The following is an 18,208-nucleotide window of genomic DNA, read 5'->3' as shown; positions in this document are numbered from 1 at the left end:
AGTTCCTTGGGCCTTAATCTGAACGCTATTTTATTGCACTGACTTTTCAGGGGCTATTTCACAACAACCAGGAAGAAACTTTTGTATGCGCTTCTGCTTGCTTTGGGACATGCCAATGGCAAATAATGTGGCTCTGATTATGCATGTCTATCAATGATGAAAGCAATGGACCACTAAGTACTGATTTAATAACTGAATCTCTCTTTGCCTTGCTACCAGTTGATTGGATGCTTGATAAATTGGATGGTTGTCATGAGTTAATTGTAGAACACAATGGTGACTATTATTACTAAGGAAGTCGACACTAGTAGTGTGGTGAAACATAACTTATGCTGATGGTGTTTCTTTGTGAGCTTTGGCAATTTTAGTACATTTTTCAGGGTTTCACATTAACTTCTCCATCAGGAGATAGACATGTAGTAACATTAAGGATTAATGATTCCACATGTGACATGCTGCACTGTTTACAGCAAAAATCAAATTTGCTTGCTAAGCCTAACAAATCAGAAGTCCACGCTCCATACATCTGCTTACATTGCTGTGACATATCGAGTAAATGCAAGCCTAGTTGCAACTTGGTGGGTTTGATGACCATAATAGCGTCATCAAAAAAGCTCAAACTTTTGTTGTCCGCAAGTGAGCACAGTTTTTGCACCACTTTGTACCATTTATTACTAAAAAACAGTAAGAGCGTACACTGACATTCAGTGTCAGTTATGTGACTTGCCTTGCAGTGAAGAGTAAAACTATGTAAATAGACCTCCCAATTCTTATTTGCCTCACCAAGGCAAGCAAACGACTGAGGGAAAGGCAATGATGTTGCAGCAACACAATGTTGTTGGTTTTTCAGTAGTTACGAACAGCAATACTGTTGTTTTTGAAATTCCCACTGTCTTTTGTGCTGTTGGTGTTACTGCTGCCACAAGTTTTAAATTCAGGATCCATGCTTCACACTACATTGTTGCACAGTGAGAAAATCTACATCACCATTTTTCTGTCGTATTTGGTGTAGGTAGTACACAGTTTATGATCACTCGCACTAGCGGTGACATGGAGACCATTCGAACAAACAGGCAGTTCCTTTGCCTGATGATGGCAGTATCCACAAAGAGAATGGTTTGCCAGAAGAAAAGTCCAGAATGTAGCAAAAGTCATCATAAATGTACAAAAACAGTAGAGGTACTGACTCAAGAAACATGGAAATAGGTCAATCACTTTACTGTCAATGGCAAGTTAGCCAAAAGAAAAGTCCAGAATGTACCAAAATTCATCATAAATGTGCAAAAACAGTAGATGTATCAACTCTAGAAACATGGACTCAGGACAATCACTTTACTGTCAATGGTAAGTATCAAAGGATTCAGACAATGGTGTAAACTGCTGGACTACTGTGGGGCCATAGAATTTGCAGACACACTTGTGTCAGTGGATAGGCCCACATGACAGGCCTGCTGCAGTAGTGCCCTCTGTGGGAGAGAGCTGTGGTCGTGGTAAGATCTCTCCTCCATATTGATAGACAGGCTGTGTGGGAAATCTGAAATCACTGTCAGATACTAAATTTTGCCTCCTTGTTTAGGGTTCACAGAGGAGTTACCTGGTGCAAAGGTATTCAGGAAGGACCCATCTAACATAAAGCTAAAAACTGGGAATTCCAAGAAATTAAAAAGAAAATTGGCTATACAAATTACCTGAATATCTACACTCAAGATTTGAAAAATGCTGTTAGCTACATTGCAAGTAACAGCATTTGCTGTAAAGATGCGTGACACGTAGTATATACTGTGTAAACAGGACTCAGTATTTACAGATATAGATAACGATTTCCTTTGCAAAGTACCAATGCATTCAAGTAAATATTAAGCTACCAATAGAGAGATGACAAGCAGTTGTTTAGTATAACTGATGATGCAGAAATGGTTTTCAAAGTAGCAGCTTTTTTTCTAATTTATGGGGGTTGTTCAATAAAGAATAATCATGTTGTTTGATGACACACTTTTACTTATCCTCATAATTTTGATGGTCCTTCTGAAAATAGCCTCTCTTGGATGTGATGCACATGCCCAGCTTTTCTGCCAGTCTGCAACGACATGCTGTAAACCATTTTTTGGAAGGTCCTTCAGAACGGTCTCCTCAGCCTTCGTTAATGCTTCTTATGGTGCAAAATGCCTCCCAAGAAGGTTAGGGAAAATAAAAAAAACCTCACATGGGGCTACAAGAACTATAGGGAGGATGAGGGATACACTTCATACTGATTTTTACAAAATATTCAGGAACAACATTGGCAACATGCTGCTGTGCATTATCTTGTTGCACTATCCAGTCTGTTTCACTAATATGTGGTCTTCTGAAATGGACTTGTAAAGTTTTGAAGACATCCCTGTAGTATCACCAGTTATTGATGTATGTATGTGTGTGCAGGTACAGCATGCCAATAGAGCTTTCCATGAATATCAAAAAATGAAATGTCTGTAACTCTACCAGCACGAGCAACTACTTATATGCTTTTTTAGGATTTGGTGATGAAGAAGATTTACACAATGAGCTATGCTGTTTGCTCTCAGGATCAAAATGATGTAGTCAAATATTATCAGCTTTGAAAGAAACTCAAGAGCTTCCCCTAGCACCATCTTCTACTACATGTAGACCTGCACACAATTGTCCTTTTGTTCTGGAATCAGCAGCCTTGGAACCCATCATGCACAAAAACGTCTCATGTGAAAATTTTGTCACCGACTTGTGGGTGGCATCCAATCAAATTTTCAATATTTTGGAAAGTGTTTTTAGGGTTATTCACTGATCACCTCGTAGGGTTATCCGCTGATCATCTCTCACAATGACAGCAGCACTACAGCAGCAGTGTTGATGTTTTCTTCTGTAAGTGAAGTAATTGGAGTGCCAGATTCACCTTGCTTTCAAATTCATTGTGTTCCCTCTGCAAGTAAATTAAACCATCTTCAAGGGTTGCTATATGGAACAACAAACTCTCCATAGGCCTCTTGTAACACTTCATAGGTTACAGCTGAATATCTGCAGAGATGAAAGCAGAATATCAAAGCCGCATATTGTTCATCACATGTCACCTCCACTTACCATGTCACTGGAAACCAGCAGTACCACCAACAGAATTAGTACCGGGTGTTTGTTACACGTTAACAAAATACCACAAGACTAAATTCTGCCATAAGAAATTATGACCATAAAAAATTATGATAATTCTTTATTTAATAGCACTCATACTTGACAAATTTAGTTATCGCAATCATAAATAGTGTGAGGTTATGTAGTGACGGTTTACGACATAAAAGTTTTCAGGGTTTGGTACCACGTCATAATATAAAAACTACTGCTGCTGGAGAAAAAACCAACGTTTCAGCCACGATTGCAGCAGCCTTCTTCTGGGTCTAATAGGGTTTGGTACTGAGTCATAATATGGCCAAAACATTGGTTTTTTTCTCCAGCAGCAGTAGTTTTTATATTATGACGCAGTACCAAACCCGGAAAACTTTTATGTCGACTGACTTTGGCCGGGGAAGCCTATGCAATTATATTAGTGATGGTTTATTGTCAGTACGGTATACAGATGGGGTTTCTATGGTTTGTGTGACTTTTGTTAATGTATATCTTGACTTGTTTCACATTCCCGAAGGTTCTCCTTCTTGATGTGGTTTACAGAACACAATGAATGAATTCATGGTATAAAGAATGCATGGTACAATACGGCACAGTGAAAGAATAATCAGGATCTCCTCGTAGACAACTGATTAAATAGTTAAACACTGTCACTGCATCATTGAAATTTAGGAATTGTTCCTTATGTCACAATGCATTGTTGTAATTCTGAACTTTGTTATATTAGTGTTGGCCTATTACTGCATGGCGGGTTTCGATTAGGTAGCCATGAAATGAAAGGCAAGCAGAGAAGAACAGTATGATACTACTTTCAAGCATAATATAATTCCTTACAGTGAAAAATATGGTAAAACATTCTGATGCTGAAGCAAAAGTTTTAGAATTCATCCATGAAAAGAGGAAGAATGGACAACATGTGATTAGTGACACAATAAGAAACAAAGCAAAATAGGTGGCTACAGTTCTTGATACATGGAGGCAATAGTTTAAGGCTAGCCATGGACGCGTTGATCGCTTTATGTAATGGGCAGGCTTACTTCTATGACCCCATTATAACAGTATGCCAAAACCTTCCATAAACTTTTGAGATAAAACTTCAAACGATTTCAGTGCTATGTTATCACATTTTGGAAAGAGAAGAATTTTTCAATGGGCCAAATAGGCAACACTGATGACATGCCAATTTGGTTCGACATACCATGTAATTACATGATTGATGAGAAGGGAATAAAAGAAGTTACCATGAACACATTAGGGTGTGAAAAACAGTGCATAACTGTCAAGCTGGCAATCACAGCAGATGGACCCAAACTACCCCCTTCTTTAATCTGCAAGTGAAAAACAAGCCTCAAAACCCCTAAAATGAAAAGCTGTTCTCTGATGATGCAATTATTCGAAGTCAAGGGAAGGGATGGACGACTGAAACTTTAACAATTGACTGGCTCTGAAACGTATGGGACCTCTGTCCTTGTGGGCTTTCCAAACTACCATCAATGCTTTGTCTTGACGCATTTCATAGTCATCTCACTGATGACGTAAAAAAGAAGATCCACAGTCTTGCCGGTGATCTGGTTATTGTTCTTGGAAGAATGACTTCTCTGTTACAACCCCTGGACATTAGTATAAATAAACATTTCAAAGGTTACATTCATGAACCATAAGAAAAATAATTTTGTGAGCCAAACTGTGAACTGACTCTGACAGGAAAAATTAAGTGTGCTACACCTCACATTACTACACACTGGGCTTCGACTGCCTGGAAAAGCACTGAAGCACCAATGGTCACAAAATCATTCAAGAAATTCTGTATTTCAAATACTCTGGACAACAGTGAAGACTATGTGCTCTGGAATGACACCAGGGTGATGGGAAAAGGGGAAATAAATCTGCTTCCGATGTAGACTCCTCAGAGGATCCAAGTATGATAATATTAGTGAATAATGATGAGTAATGCCTGTAATTTATGGTATGCTAGTTTTGCATGTTATGTAGGTAATCACGTTAGGGATTCTCTTTTAACAATGACTGTGTCACTTAACAATGGGTAGCTTAAAAGTAGTAGTAGTTTTGATTGTTCATGTGTACATCCCCTGTTGTGTAAAATAAATTTAGTCTACCAGTGATGTGTCAACAAACTCTCTTTTTATGAATTTAATTTTTAAAACTGGGGTGCAGATTACATTATATGGTGCACTAGATTCATATGGTTACAATATATCTGGTATTTAACTAAATATTTCTTTCTGTTACATATGAAGTAAATGGGCAGCATGGAGTCATTACAAAGTCCATGAAATATATAAATAATTATACTAACTGTACCCATCTGTCAAATAATTTGCACCCAATTCAAGTAGCACACCCCACAAGTAATTTCTGTGGTACTGATAATTTTTGTTATTTAATGAAACATAATGATCACATTCTGTCATGTGGTAATAGTAGAAGATAAATTCAATCCCTGTAAGAAAGTATTAAATAAAATTGAACATGCAATTTTTGTGTTCGAAATGTTCATATTACCTACCTTATTGCATGATGGGCACTGTGTTATCTGCAGATCTGGGAGTAAGTTTCGGTAGAACTGGAACCTCAAGGGTTTTGGCCGTTTGCAGATGAGTACACTTCCTGGATCCATAGTTTTTAGGACAGCTCTGCTAACAAGCACAGGCACAAACTCACCAGTTTCAGTCTGGAAAAAAATATATATTCTATGATAGGTTGTGTCATGTAGGCAATTTTTTGATATAAGATAAACGGGAATTATTTTGACATTTACGCTGATCTTTATCTGCCATGAAGATGAAAAAAATCTCCATTGATATTAATTGCAGACACTTCTATGATGCATTAAGATATTGCTCATCCAACATTAAGAACTTACAAAACTGTTTACAGAGAAGTGCTTGAATTTTCACATTAAATGTCACTTTTTAACATGTTTCAAATACAGACACTGACAACAATTCAAAACTGTACACTCTTTACAAAACATTACTCTCATGTTCAATAAAGAGATGGATAAAACAACAATATTAGAAAGCCTGAACAAACTGATGATGTTCTCCTTTAAGATGCTATATATTATAGCAATTACATTGTTAACTCTGTAGGCACAGTTTGACTTGTGACATAACGGTGCTGGGATTGTGTAGTGCAAGCAGGATGGAGTAAAGGTATTGACTGGTCTAGAGGCGCATGAACGAAACTGGAGAAAGAACCTAATGGTGAAAACACACACACACACACACACACACACACACACACACACACACACAGGCAGCTACATTGTCCCAGACAGTTGTGTCTTGTCATTGAAGTGCTGGACCAATATAGTCATTTGGGACAATACAACATTGTGTATGTGTTTTCCCCCTGTATTAGTGGGCTCATAAAAAAAGAGACCGCCTGGAAGCTGAGCACTATTTTTAACTTTTTTTTTTTTTTGTGTGCCTGTTGACTGTTCAATGTGTTAACTACAGGTTGGGTGTTTACTTTTAATCAAGCTATGGTTGTCTCCAGTACACTGCAGAAGTTTTGCTGTGAAACCCTTACACATCCTCCACACAGTCCTGATCTCTCCCCACGCAATTTCCATAATTGTGGAGCCGTGAAGATAGACATTCATGTCCGTCGATTTGCTTCATATGAACAGGTGTAGGTACAATCATGGACATTTTCCCATGAAGGAACTGACACTCTTGTCTCACAGACATATAAATCAGGTTTGCCACAAGTTTCTCCAAGTGAAATTCCCTGATATTTCCCTGGTTTCCAGACAAGTTTTAGCATTTTTCCCTGAAAAATTTTGAGATCTCAAGGGTAAGTTAAGACATAAATTGACAATCCCTCTTTGCAGCTACAGCACAAGAAACAATAGTGCAAACAAGGATAACATTCCACACGGGAAAAATATGTCTAAAAACAGAGCTGATGTAACTTACCAAACTAAAGCGTTGGTATGTTGAAAGACATACTAATAAACACACACACAAAATTCAAGCTTTCGCAACCCACGGTTGCTTCATCAGGAAAGAGGGAAAGACGAAAGGATGTGGGTTTTAAGGGAGAGGGTAAGGAGTCATTCCAATCCCAGGAGCAGAAAGACTTACCTTATGGGGAAAAAGGGACACACACACATATCCATCCGCACGTATACAGACACAAGCAGACATATGTAAAGGCAAAGAGTTTGGGCAGAGATGTCAGTTGAGGCGGAAGTACAGAGGCAAAGATGTTGTTGAATGACAGGTGAGGTGTGAGTGGCGGCAACTTGAAATTAGCGGGGGTTGAGGCCTGGTGGGTAATGGGAAGAGAGGATATATTGAAGGGCAACTTGCAAGTAGATGGTATTTCCTGATGTGAGCAAAAATCTTAAGTACTAACATCAACATCTTTTTTTAGATACAGAAAGCAAGCCAAATGATATGTGTGTTTCATTAAGACCAGTGAAATTATTTCTTTGCAATAAAATGAAATACATCTGGTGGCAAAAATACGCAATTCCTCGGAGTCGCAAGACAGATTAAAAATACCTTCATTGATTTCAGAAATAAACTCAGAAAAAAGTCTCTTGAAAGAAGTGTATAAGGCAGGCAAGAATAGTGTAAACCAACACTGTAGATGACCACCAATAAAATGTTGGTTCTACTATGTTCGTTATTGTCGGTTATTACTCACTGTGTTACATCTATTATTTTATGGGTATTGTGTGATTTTTCTTTCGAGAAATATATGAATACATAGCTTGCAAACCACCAGTGACTTACACAATTTTCTTCTCCTTACTGTCCATACTTTCTAATGTATAAAATACTTTTGAAGTGCAAAATGTACTAGAACACATAAAATGTCTATAAAATGCCAAACTGCACAATGTTCTTGCAGTGAGACAGTCACAATTCCTGAGATCCATTACGCATGGCCTCTGGCATGTTGAGGAGCACCGCAGTCCTGGATCCATGGATAAACCATGAAAATCCACTGCATTACACCACACACAAACAGACCCAGCCTGCGGACAGATTAGTGAGACTAGATTTGACAGACAGAGCCTGCACATTGCTGGGAACCGAATGGCTTTAGATTGGCATGCCCAATCCATTAAAGATACCCGCAGAAAAAGCCTGTGGTTTTGGCCCATCATGGAAATTCAGACATGTCGTCAGCTATTCATGAACCACAGACAGCATGTTGATGAAATGAGACCATGGTGAGCAATCCATGCAACAGACAAGTTGTTCATACAGCGGAGATGCTGAGTTGCAGATATGCACAATAGAAAGACTGTCACAAATAAAGATTTTGGCCAGTAAGGCCTTTGTCAAAAATAGATCTCTCTCTCTCTTTCTCTCTCTCTCTCTCTCTCACTCACACACACACACACACACACACACACACACACACACACACTCATGCAAATGCAACTCACATACATGACTGCAGTCTCAGGCAACTGAAACCACAGTTTGGTTTCAGTCATAGTGCGGTTTCAGTTGCCTGAGACTGCAGCCACGTGTGTGAGTTACGTTTGTGTGTGTGTCTGTCATCTATTTTTGACGAAGGCCTTACTGCCCAAAAGCTTTATTAGAGACAGCATCTCCACTATAATGGTGAGTAGCAACTTTCCTTTTCATTACATTCTATCCTGGATTTCCTCTCCAGGGGAACACCACCTTGGGTAGAGAGGCTTGTGTTGATGCGTGAAGCTGTGGGCTATAAGTAGAGGACCTACTGCCGGAGAGTCCTTAGCTGATGGATCAGACTAAGAGTGTTCCACAACAACCTGTCTTTCTTATCCACTACTAGTTCTTACCCAATTCCCTTCCCCTGTGCTGAGGGGTGCATGGCACATGGGAAGATGTGTCGCAAATGGAACCTCAGGAATACCTGGTGACTTCCCTGAGTAAGTAGCCTTACACCATGCGTGATTTCCGTGGTGTGGACCATGTAGATCCCCAAATCTCGTGGGACCGAGACGGACACGACTGATGAAAATAATTTAAAACAACTGAGGGGCAAACTGAGACCTCAGACACCAAATATCAGGGTAAGGACCAATGGAATGCACTCCCACTACTGAATCAGGGTCTAGACCTGAGCAAGAAGTGGGAACTGTAAATGAGAGGTTGAACCAGATGAAGATTAAAGCCTTGTCTGGGGCCCAGAGGAGGAAACTTCTCAGGGAACAGAAACAAAAAGGAGGACAAAAGTGGAGGGAATTAAAAGTGCTTGAAGCCAAGACTCCCAAGAAAAAACTGTCTCAGGTTGAAGAGGAAACACATACCCCCTCAATGTCAAAGACGGGTAACAAGAGGATAAGGGAGGAATCTAAGAATCACTCCTCTCAGGATAAGCGAGTCCAGAAAAGCCGAGGCAAGAAACAGACCTATAGTACTGCAGTCTCGGTTTTTAGGGTGGCAGTTATCCAAGAAGGCTATCCACCGGTAAGCATCACCTTGTAGCAGGAGGGGCTCGTGCAGATGGCCCTCTTTGAAAAAATGGGGGAGACGCTCGTCCAGGACCCAAATTCAGGTGGGTCTATGTAGCTTATGGTGCCCTCATTTTTGTCTGTGAGGGGGTGCATACAGTGGAATGGCTCAAGGATAAGGTGCCCACGATAACCCCATGGGAGGATGTGAAGCTGCTGGTCAAGACGACAGATGAGCTTCTTAAGACCGCGAAAACATCAATATGGGTACCAAAGATCCTTAAGGATGTCTCTCCAAAGACTCTGTTCGAGAAAATAGAGGTCCGTGACCCAAAAGTCTCAACAGAGGATTGGAGAGTAATCAAACAGAAGGCTGTACTGGAAGGACGAACCCTGTGGTGGTCAGAGAGAAGTCCCTGAAGGCAATGTGAGAGCAAGACCTGAAATTGTTTTTAGGGTTATTGCAGATTGCCATCAGGGTAATCAAAGACCTCAAAAGCAATGACGGCAGCAAGATGGAAACTTGAAATGCTGCAGACTAATAGGCCACAGACTAATGGGCCACTGCTGCCCTGAGCTGTCGCCTGGGAAGACAGGAAGTGGATGTGGCCCTGGTACAAGAGCCCTACTTATACAAAAGAGGTGTATCAGGCCTAGGTGGTACTGGAGGTAATGCTGATTTATGCTAGAAATCTAAGAAACTCCAGAACATTCAATTATGTGAGAAATGGAATTTCTTTCATGCCAATGATGGATTTCTGTTCCAGGGACTTGATGACCATCAGGATGCAGCAACGTGAGGAGGGTATCACGAGGGAAATTGTTTTGGCCTCAGCACACTTTCCTTATGAAGACTACTCTCCTCCTTCTTTGGAGGTGAAGAGACTGATGGAAGCTTGCCATTGGCAAGGCAACCATCTGTTCGTTGGATGTGATGCCAATGCCCACAACTTAGTGTGGGGCAGCAAGGACACCAACAACAGAGGTGAGTACTTTCTTGAATTTCTTTTGTCTAACAACCTGGAGGTCCTGAATAGGTTTGACGAACCTACATTCAGGTACAGCAGAAAGAAAGAAGTAATTGACATAACCTTTGGTTCCATGATGATTTGCAGCTATGTCAAACGATGGCATGTGACGTTAGAGCCATCCTCATTGAACCATGTGTATATTAAATTCAAGGTTGAAATGGGAATCAGACAGACCACGGCCTATAGGAATCCCAGGAAAACAGACTGCGAGATAGGAGGGACCTTGACTTAAGCTTACTGGAAAATAAAACATCGATAAGGAACCAGAAGAGTTTGAGGAAGTGGTGGAGGCTGTAACCTCAGCCAAAGTGACCTCATACCAGGACAACTGCTCAATCACCAAGAAGTGCACAAATAGGAGTGTGCCTTGGTGGAACAACTTGGAAACACAAAGAAGACAGGTATGAAGACAGTTTAACCTTGCGAGACGTAAAGGACAAGGGGCAAAATATTATGAGGCCCTTGTCAACTACAACCTTGCAATTAGACAAGCAAAGGAGGCATCCTGGAAGGAATTCTGTGAGGAAGTGGAGGGCACGGCTGCTCAAGTCAGACTTCACAAAATCCTCAATAGTGTACCAAATAACCCAGGAGGTATGTTAAGGAAGGAGGATGGGGAATATACAAAGACAGCATATGAGACACTGGAATTGCTCCTCAAAACTCACTTCCGTCAATATGCTCTGGTAGATAACAAAGAGCAGAATGCGATCCCTGAGAAACAATGGTTCTCAGGCATTCGAAGAGAGGACTAGGAGTTGGCCAAGGAGTGTATCGACTTCCGTAAAATCCAATAGGCGGTGGGAACATTCCAACAGTTCTAGTCACCTGGACCAGATGGAATCTTTCCACCTCTCCTGCAAGCAGGAGACAATCTTATAAGAGTCCTATGCAGGTTATTCAGGGTTAGCCTAGCAGCAGGAATCATTATCAATGCCTGGAGGGCAGTGAAGGTTGTCTTTATTCCAAAGCCAGGGAGAACTGATCCTACCAAGGCCAAGAATATGATACCAATCAGTTTGTCCTCCATTCTTAAAACATTGGAAACACTGGTTAATGTGCATGGGAAGAGGAGGCTAACTAGGGATCCTCTACATTCAAACCAATATACATATCAACCAGGTAAATCAAGTGTGACAGCTCTCCACCAACTCACTGGGAAGGTGGAGAAAGCACTTCACTTTCAGGAAATAGCCCTCTGCATCTTCCTGGACATTGATGGGGCTTTTAGTAACACAACCTTCTATTCCATGGTTAGGGCAGCAGAAGTGCCCGACCTAGGGACCAATATACGTAGGACCATGCTTAGTGAAAGGAAGGTAGAGGCCACCATGATGAATGAAAAGATGGTAATTAACACCACTAGAGGTTGTCCACAAGGAGGAGTTTTGTCCCCTTTGGTGTGGAATCTAGTGATGAACAAACTCATTGAGGAACTAAATTCTAATGCTTTTGCCAAAAATATGCAGATGACATTGTCATAGTAATACTTGGCAAATTTACTGACACAGTAAGGAATATGGCACAAGGTGCACTGGACATTGTGCAAGACTGCTGCAGGAAACAGGATCTAAGGATTAATCCTAAGAAGACTGTTGTAGTACCATTCACAAAGAAGCATATCTGACACTCAACTTGGAATCAAAAGCTTTTCGATGAAACTCTACCTGTGAAGGGGATAGTGAAATATCTGGGGGTAACCTTAGATGAGAAACTAACATGGACTCCTCACATTAAGAGCATCTGCTCCAAGCCAAAAGGTACTCTAGTGAGTACCAGAAGAGCTTGTGGCAAAAACTGGGGCCTAAGCCCCAGAGGTATGCACTGGCTATACATCACGGTGGTTAGACCTAGATCTCCTAATGGGCTGTAGTGTGGTGGAAGAAGGTAGAACAGCAGATTGCAGCTAAGGAGCTTGCTAAGGTGAAAAGACTGGCCTGCTTAGCCATAACAGGCAGAATTAGCAACACACATACCGCTGGGATGGAAACAATGCTGGACATGCATCCATTACACCTTTGGGTCAAGATGGAGGCAGCAGCTGGTGCATACAGACTCAAACCTGGTAAAAACTGGATCTCATTGGGATATCCAGAATCACACACTAAAATAGTGAGTGAGGTAAGTATAGGAATGGTTGGAGAAATGCCAGCCGACTACATAATAACACCCAACTGCTCCAACAAGCCTTAAAATATAATAATTGGAACCACAGAGCAGTGGGAAAAAACAGTTCGACACTGTACGGGTGACACTGTCTGGTTCACTGATGGGTTAAAATCAGACCAAGGTGCTGGGGCCAGGGTGTATGGGGTTCAGCATAGACTGGAGGGCATCATATCTCTAAAAAAAACTGGCCTCGGTATTCCAAGCCAAAATCACTGCAATCAGGGTGTGTGTGGAGGAGAATGTGAATAGGTGCTACAAGGACCATAGTATCTACATCTATTCAGATAGCTGGACAGCCCTGAAATCATTGGCAGCTCCTGCAACAAGATCTACGATTGCTGCAGAATATCACAGGGTATTTGTGGAGCTAGGGGGAAGCAATAGGGTATGCCTAATGAACAAGCCGACAGATTGGACTGGATGGGGGCAAAGACTCCATTCACTGGACCGGAACCTGTTCAAATGGCTCTGAGCACTATGGGACTTAACTGCTGTGGTCATCAGTCCCCTAGAACTTAGAACTGCTTAAACCTAACTAACCTAAGGACATCTGACACATCCATGCCCGAGGCAGGATTCGAACCTGCGACCATAGCAGTCGTGCAGTTCCAGACTGTAGTGCCTAGAACCGCTCGGCCACCCCGGCCAGTCCGGAACCTGTCCTGACAATCACCAACACTGTGCTCAAACTAGAACTATGGCTCAGAAGACAGCATGTAGAATACTGGACCAAGATCTGGAAACAAAAACATTGTAAGGTAGTGATGCCAAAGCCATGTTTTAAAAGAAGCTTTGTAATCCCGGGCATGAATAGGAAAGAAATTAAACTCAAGGTTGCACTGATGACTGGCCATGGGAATTTCAAAAAACACCTACATACAATGGATATAATGGAAGAAGACCCTAGGATCTGTGATGAGAGTGAAGAAACTGCATCATACCTAATCTTCGAATGCACTGTATTGGAGAGCAAGAGACACAGAATTTCCGGGAACTAGACCTGAATAAATTGTGTCTAACAAAGAACTGGTAAAGGGACTCCTTGCACTATTTAAGGGCTTCAGTTGGGTTTTCTAGATATACAGGGAGCAATACTGTACAATAAACTCGGTTTCAATGCGGGCAGTGGCAGGTTGGACCAAAGCTGTTTTAGCTTTCCTGCTAAAATCAAATCAAAAAATCGAAATTAAAATCTTGGATTTTCCATTGTTAGATAAGTAGTTCAAATACTCAGAGAATCTATAATAATAAGAATAGGTAGCAACTCACCATAAAGATGATTGCTGAGATGCGGACAGCCACATAGAAAAGACAGTCACTCTCTCACAACTAAATTTTCAGCCATAGCTTTTGTCAGAAAACAAGAATTCACACACATTCACACAATCATTCAGATACAATTCGTGCACACATGACCATGGTCTCTGGTTGCTGCATCTACAGTCTCTGAGAATCAGATCCAAACAAACCATTCCTCATGCCTCCCTGCCTCTCGTCGGCAGCTGCTAGGCTAGTGACGAGAAGTGGTGCCAGCACTGACTGCAAGCTGAGTGAAGTTGTAGGAAGGGAAGGAGCAGTAGTAATGAGGGGAGTAGGGATCAATGAACATACTCAGATGCACCCAGCCAGCTATGATACATTACACCCCACTGAACAAATCATTTCATCTACTGAGACAAAAACGAGATTTTTCCAGTGTTTTTTTTCCAACTTTCCCTGACATATTTGAAATTTCCTGATTTCCAGAACCTGTGGCAACCCTGTAAATGTATTAACAGTTAGGGTTTTTAAATAATAAACTGTTTACTTGCTTTTTCTATCTGCCTCATTTTCACTTGACTGCCCTTTATACGTGTGAAACTTTTGTTGCCCAATTTTTTTTTTTAAGAAAATCATTGAAAATCACTGAAAACAGTAGACCATCTACACTAACCAATTTTCACCCTATTGTTGTATAAACCAATACACAATCTCAATAAATCAGTACGCCAATCTATAAATACTGCCCCTCCCCCTCCCAAAATCCTTAGTCTAGGTTTCGCATTCATTATGATAACATCTTGTAGTAACTTGTGTTTTCTTTGTGTGAGTTCGCACATGGAAAGGAAGCTGCTAACATCTCTATGTTGCTTTGTGCGATGAATTAGCAGTAAATCATGCTTAATAAACATGCAATCAACATTTCCAAAATAGTTAATGCTCACTCAGTTCTTGTTCTGGAATGAAGTGTATAACAGTCTACACCATATTCATACATGTATGTAAGCAATACAGCTCGAAAATCTGCACAATCATTAGTTAAAACTTCTGGGCTGAGAGGCCATGGTCGATCTGTAAATCTTCTTCTTGTTACAGTTTTACAGATCAACCATGGCCTCTCAGCCCGGAAGTTTTAACTAATGAAAACACTGGCCGTGAAAGCCTACACATTAGAATATACACAATAATACCATGCAATTGTTCATCTGATTTCTTTGCGACAGTACATGCATAAACTATTGATGGGTTGTATTTTTTCCAGACTATGTTTTGAATAAACTAATTCACTCACTATTCTTAATTAGTGGACTTCGGTTAGTGGACAACCAATCAGATTGTGTTAAAAGTGAGCTATGTGAACTGTAGAGCAGTTCTCTTTGCACATAAAGTTAGTAATGACAACAGCAAGGATCAGGTTATATGAGCTACCACTGAATGTGATATTTGTTTCTAATGTCAAGATACAAGGGCATTGTACATGGCTGGTTAATAACATTGTTTTGGGTAAAAACTGGTGGAGCAGATTTTACAACAGTCACTGTTAGAGACTGGTCATCACTTGCTGGTATGCCAAAAGAAAATAAATGGGCGTAATAGCTGCAGCCCTTTTATTGTTATGTTGAACATAGTTACAATATCCAAACTTTTATTTTGTTTTTATTTATTTTGTACAACCATGGAAGAATATACCACAACCAAGTAAGTCTACTTACACATGGTGCAATTCCCTGTGAGGACTAGTCCCATCTTTGCACTGGTAGCAATTACTTAAGAGTGAGTAATTTAAAAATCAGTGATTGTGAACAATTTATGAGAGGACTGCACTGAGAATGAGATGTGTGACAAAAACTGTCGAAAACTATTGATGGTAGAGGCAGAAAAAAGTTGTGAGCAAATGACTGTGAAGGTATTGAACTATAAACTGTGACTTGGTACGTGAACCGACAATAAAATTACATTCAGCAGTATTAAAATGCCTAGCAGACAAAATACCCTGGATAAGGCACCAAATGGCAGGACAACCAATGACAAATTAGAAAGAGTCCATAATCTTTGAAACAGGATTATTAAATATGAGAAGAAAGAAGATTGACATAATCTTCAAGGCATTTCAGCTAATGAGAGGATCTGCTGGATACCAACATATGGAGTTAGTGGCCCAGCCGAATAGATTTCTGTTTCTAAGTGTTGATCACTATCTTTTCAAATTAAGTGACAAAACAGTGAAGGACACTGTGCTCAATGTAGACTGACAGGAGGTAGAAATTAGTGGAGGAAAAAGTACTATTTAAAGTTGAACCTTATGAATACAGTAGATTTAAATCCAAAATAGATACAGTCTCTTCTGACGGAGCAAATGACAATCAAATAATTGGTGAAATGTCAAGAGCTTCACCTACTGAATGCTGTAATATTAACAGTAATGAAAGTGCAGAAAGCAACACACAAATATGGTACAAAAGTACAGTTGTACAGGAAACAGATATTAGATGTCATGAGAAAGGCAGATTTGGTGGTGGTATTAACAATAAAAGTTTTTCATTTTGCATTAAGATGAGTGAGAACATGTGTACCAAAAGTGACATTAGTAGTTCAAAGGTGGAAATGAATAATCACATTAAAAAGGAATTTATGTGTGAAATTACAAACTTAAAATCAGATTTGGGCAAAGGTATCAAAGATGCAAATGACAAAATGCCTTGTTTGTTTGGTAAACAGGTTAGAAAAAGGTAGAGAGAATTTGGAATCAAAATTAAAATATTTTTGTGCTACCAGTTTATCAAGTAAAACAAAATTGAAAACCATTATAATAAACAGATGGAAGTTGTTGTTAAACCTTTTCAAGACGGGGTCACAGATTAGGTCTAACCTATTTTGATTTTTATAATAATAAAATGATTACAAATGTAATTTAGTTCACAGCTGCTATCAGTGTTCTATCATATACTGACGCGTTACACAAATCTCACAACCAGAAGCAAAAAGAAGTTCTTTTTTTCAGGTAAACTTCTCGAATAATAGTCCTCTCCTAGTGTTGGACTGCTACCAGTTATACTTCCACATTGCAGAATTACCTCAAAGTTCATGAGATTTGCAGTGAACAGATCTGTTACACTGGTAGAAGATTCATCAAACTGTAACGTTTGGTAGTGATCACTTCCTCCTTGCTTCCACCCATCATTTGCAGAACTTGATGGATTTCCAGCTTCTATCAATTGGACAGCTTCTTCATCAGTGATTCCATCCTCTAGTTGAAATTCCACAAGTGGCAAGACTTCTGCACAAATTGTAAAACACAATTAGCATGAATATTCCTGTCTAAATGTATAGCAGCACATTTTCTGATATGCTTACCAAAGGAAACATATGAATGCACAAATGGTTGCCTACATTGTGTACAACAATTTCCAGATGTGTTCATCAGTGGGTTATAAGTAGAGCAACGGTAACACATGGGGAGCAATTCTTCATTGTCATGATATGGCTTGGCTCGTATCATTATTGATGAAAGATCTATGTATTCCTGTAACAGAAAATTTAAATACTATATAATGAATAAATAATGGAAATACCTATAACAATTATGAGAGAAAACTAGGGATTAATATTAATTTCTGGACTGAAGTGAAAGTGTGTGAACTGGGTAGCGCTGGCTATTAGTAACTACTAATGAGAACACTTTATTCTTTATTGCTGCTACATAAATTCTAAATTTATGTATTTCCATCAAAAATCCCTATTCATCTCATTTACATACTCAATAACTGAATACAATTTACAGAACATGCAAGTAAAACAAAATCAAACAACTGAAAGATCAGCATGTCAATTCTCGTGTCACTTCCTGGCTGAAAGTAATGGAGATGAAACCAGAGTGCATTGTTACTAAGCAATAACAGTGACAAATAGGAAAAGTGGCATAAACAATTGTTCTTGAAACCTAGAAAGAAAAAAGCAATCAGTGGTTAAACATACTCTCTTTCTTGATGTGAAAGAGGGTTCACTTTGGAATACTAGGCAGATAGAAACACAGCAGTGACCACTGCTATACATCAAGAAATGTTCAAGAACAACCACTGCCCACCCATTAGTAGTAAGCAATATGTCTCAGATTAGGTGTGTTTTTGCTGAATACTGATATCTGTCTAACACTGTCATTCGGTACGACAAATTTCAATTTGTTCCTTAT

The 18,208-nt window shown here is 39.9% G+C and overlaps 1 protein-coding gene across 2 annotated transcripts in view; it reads right to left on the bottom strand.

Annotated features, from left to right (window-relative positions):
• LOC126473890 (intraflagellar transport protein 122 homolog) overlaps nucleotides 1–18,208 on the bottom strand; it is a 228,456-nt gene that overhangs the window by 32,945 nt on the left and 177,303 nt on the right. For both annotated transcript variants that reach the window (XM_050101240.1, XM_050101231.1), the window contains exons 21-23: nucleotides 17,374–17,542; nucleotides 17,094–17,296; nucleotides 5,657–5,821 (exon numbers count right to left, since the gene is read on the bottom strand). In XM_050101240.1, coding sequence (XP_049957197.1) covers nucleotides 5,657–5,821; nucleotides 17,094–17,296; nucleotides 17,374–17,542 — 537 coding nt within the window. The remainder of the gene's footprint in view (nucleotides 1–5,656; nucleotides 5,822–17,093; nucleotides 17,297–17,373; nucleotides 17,543–18,208) is intronic.

The sequence above is a fragment of the Schistocerca serialis genome, chromosome 1 (genome assembly GCF_023864345.2).
Source record: "Schistocerca serialis cubense isolate TAMUIC-IGC-003099 chromosome 1, iqSchSeri2.2, whole genome shotgun sequence".
Lineage (NCBI taxonomy): Eukaryota > Metazoa > Arthropoda > Insecta > Orthoptera > Acrididae > Schistocerca > Schistocerca serialis.
This window is presented reverse-complemented; position numbering and strand designations above follow the sequence as displayed.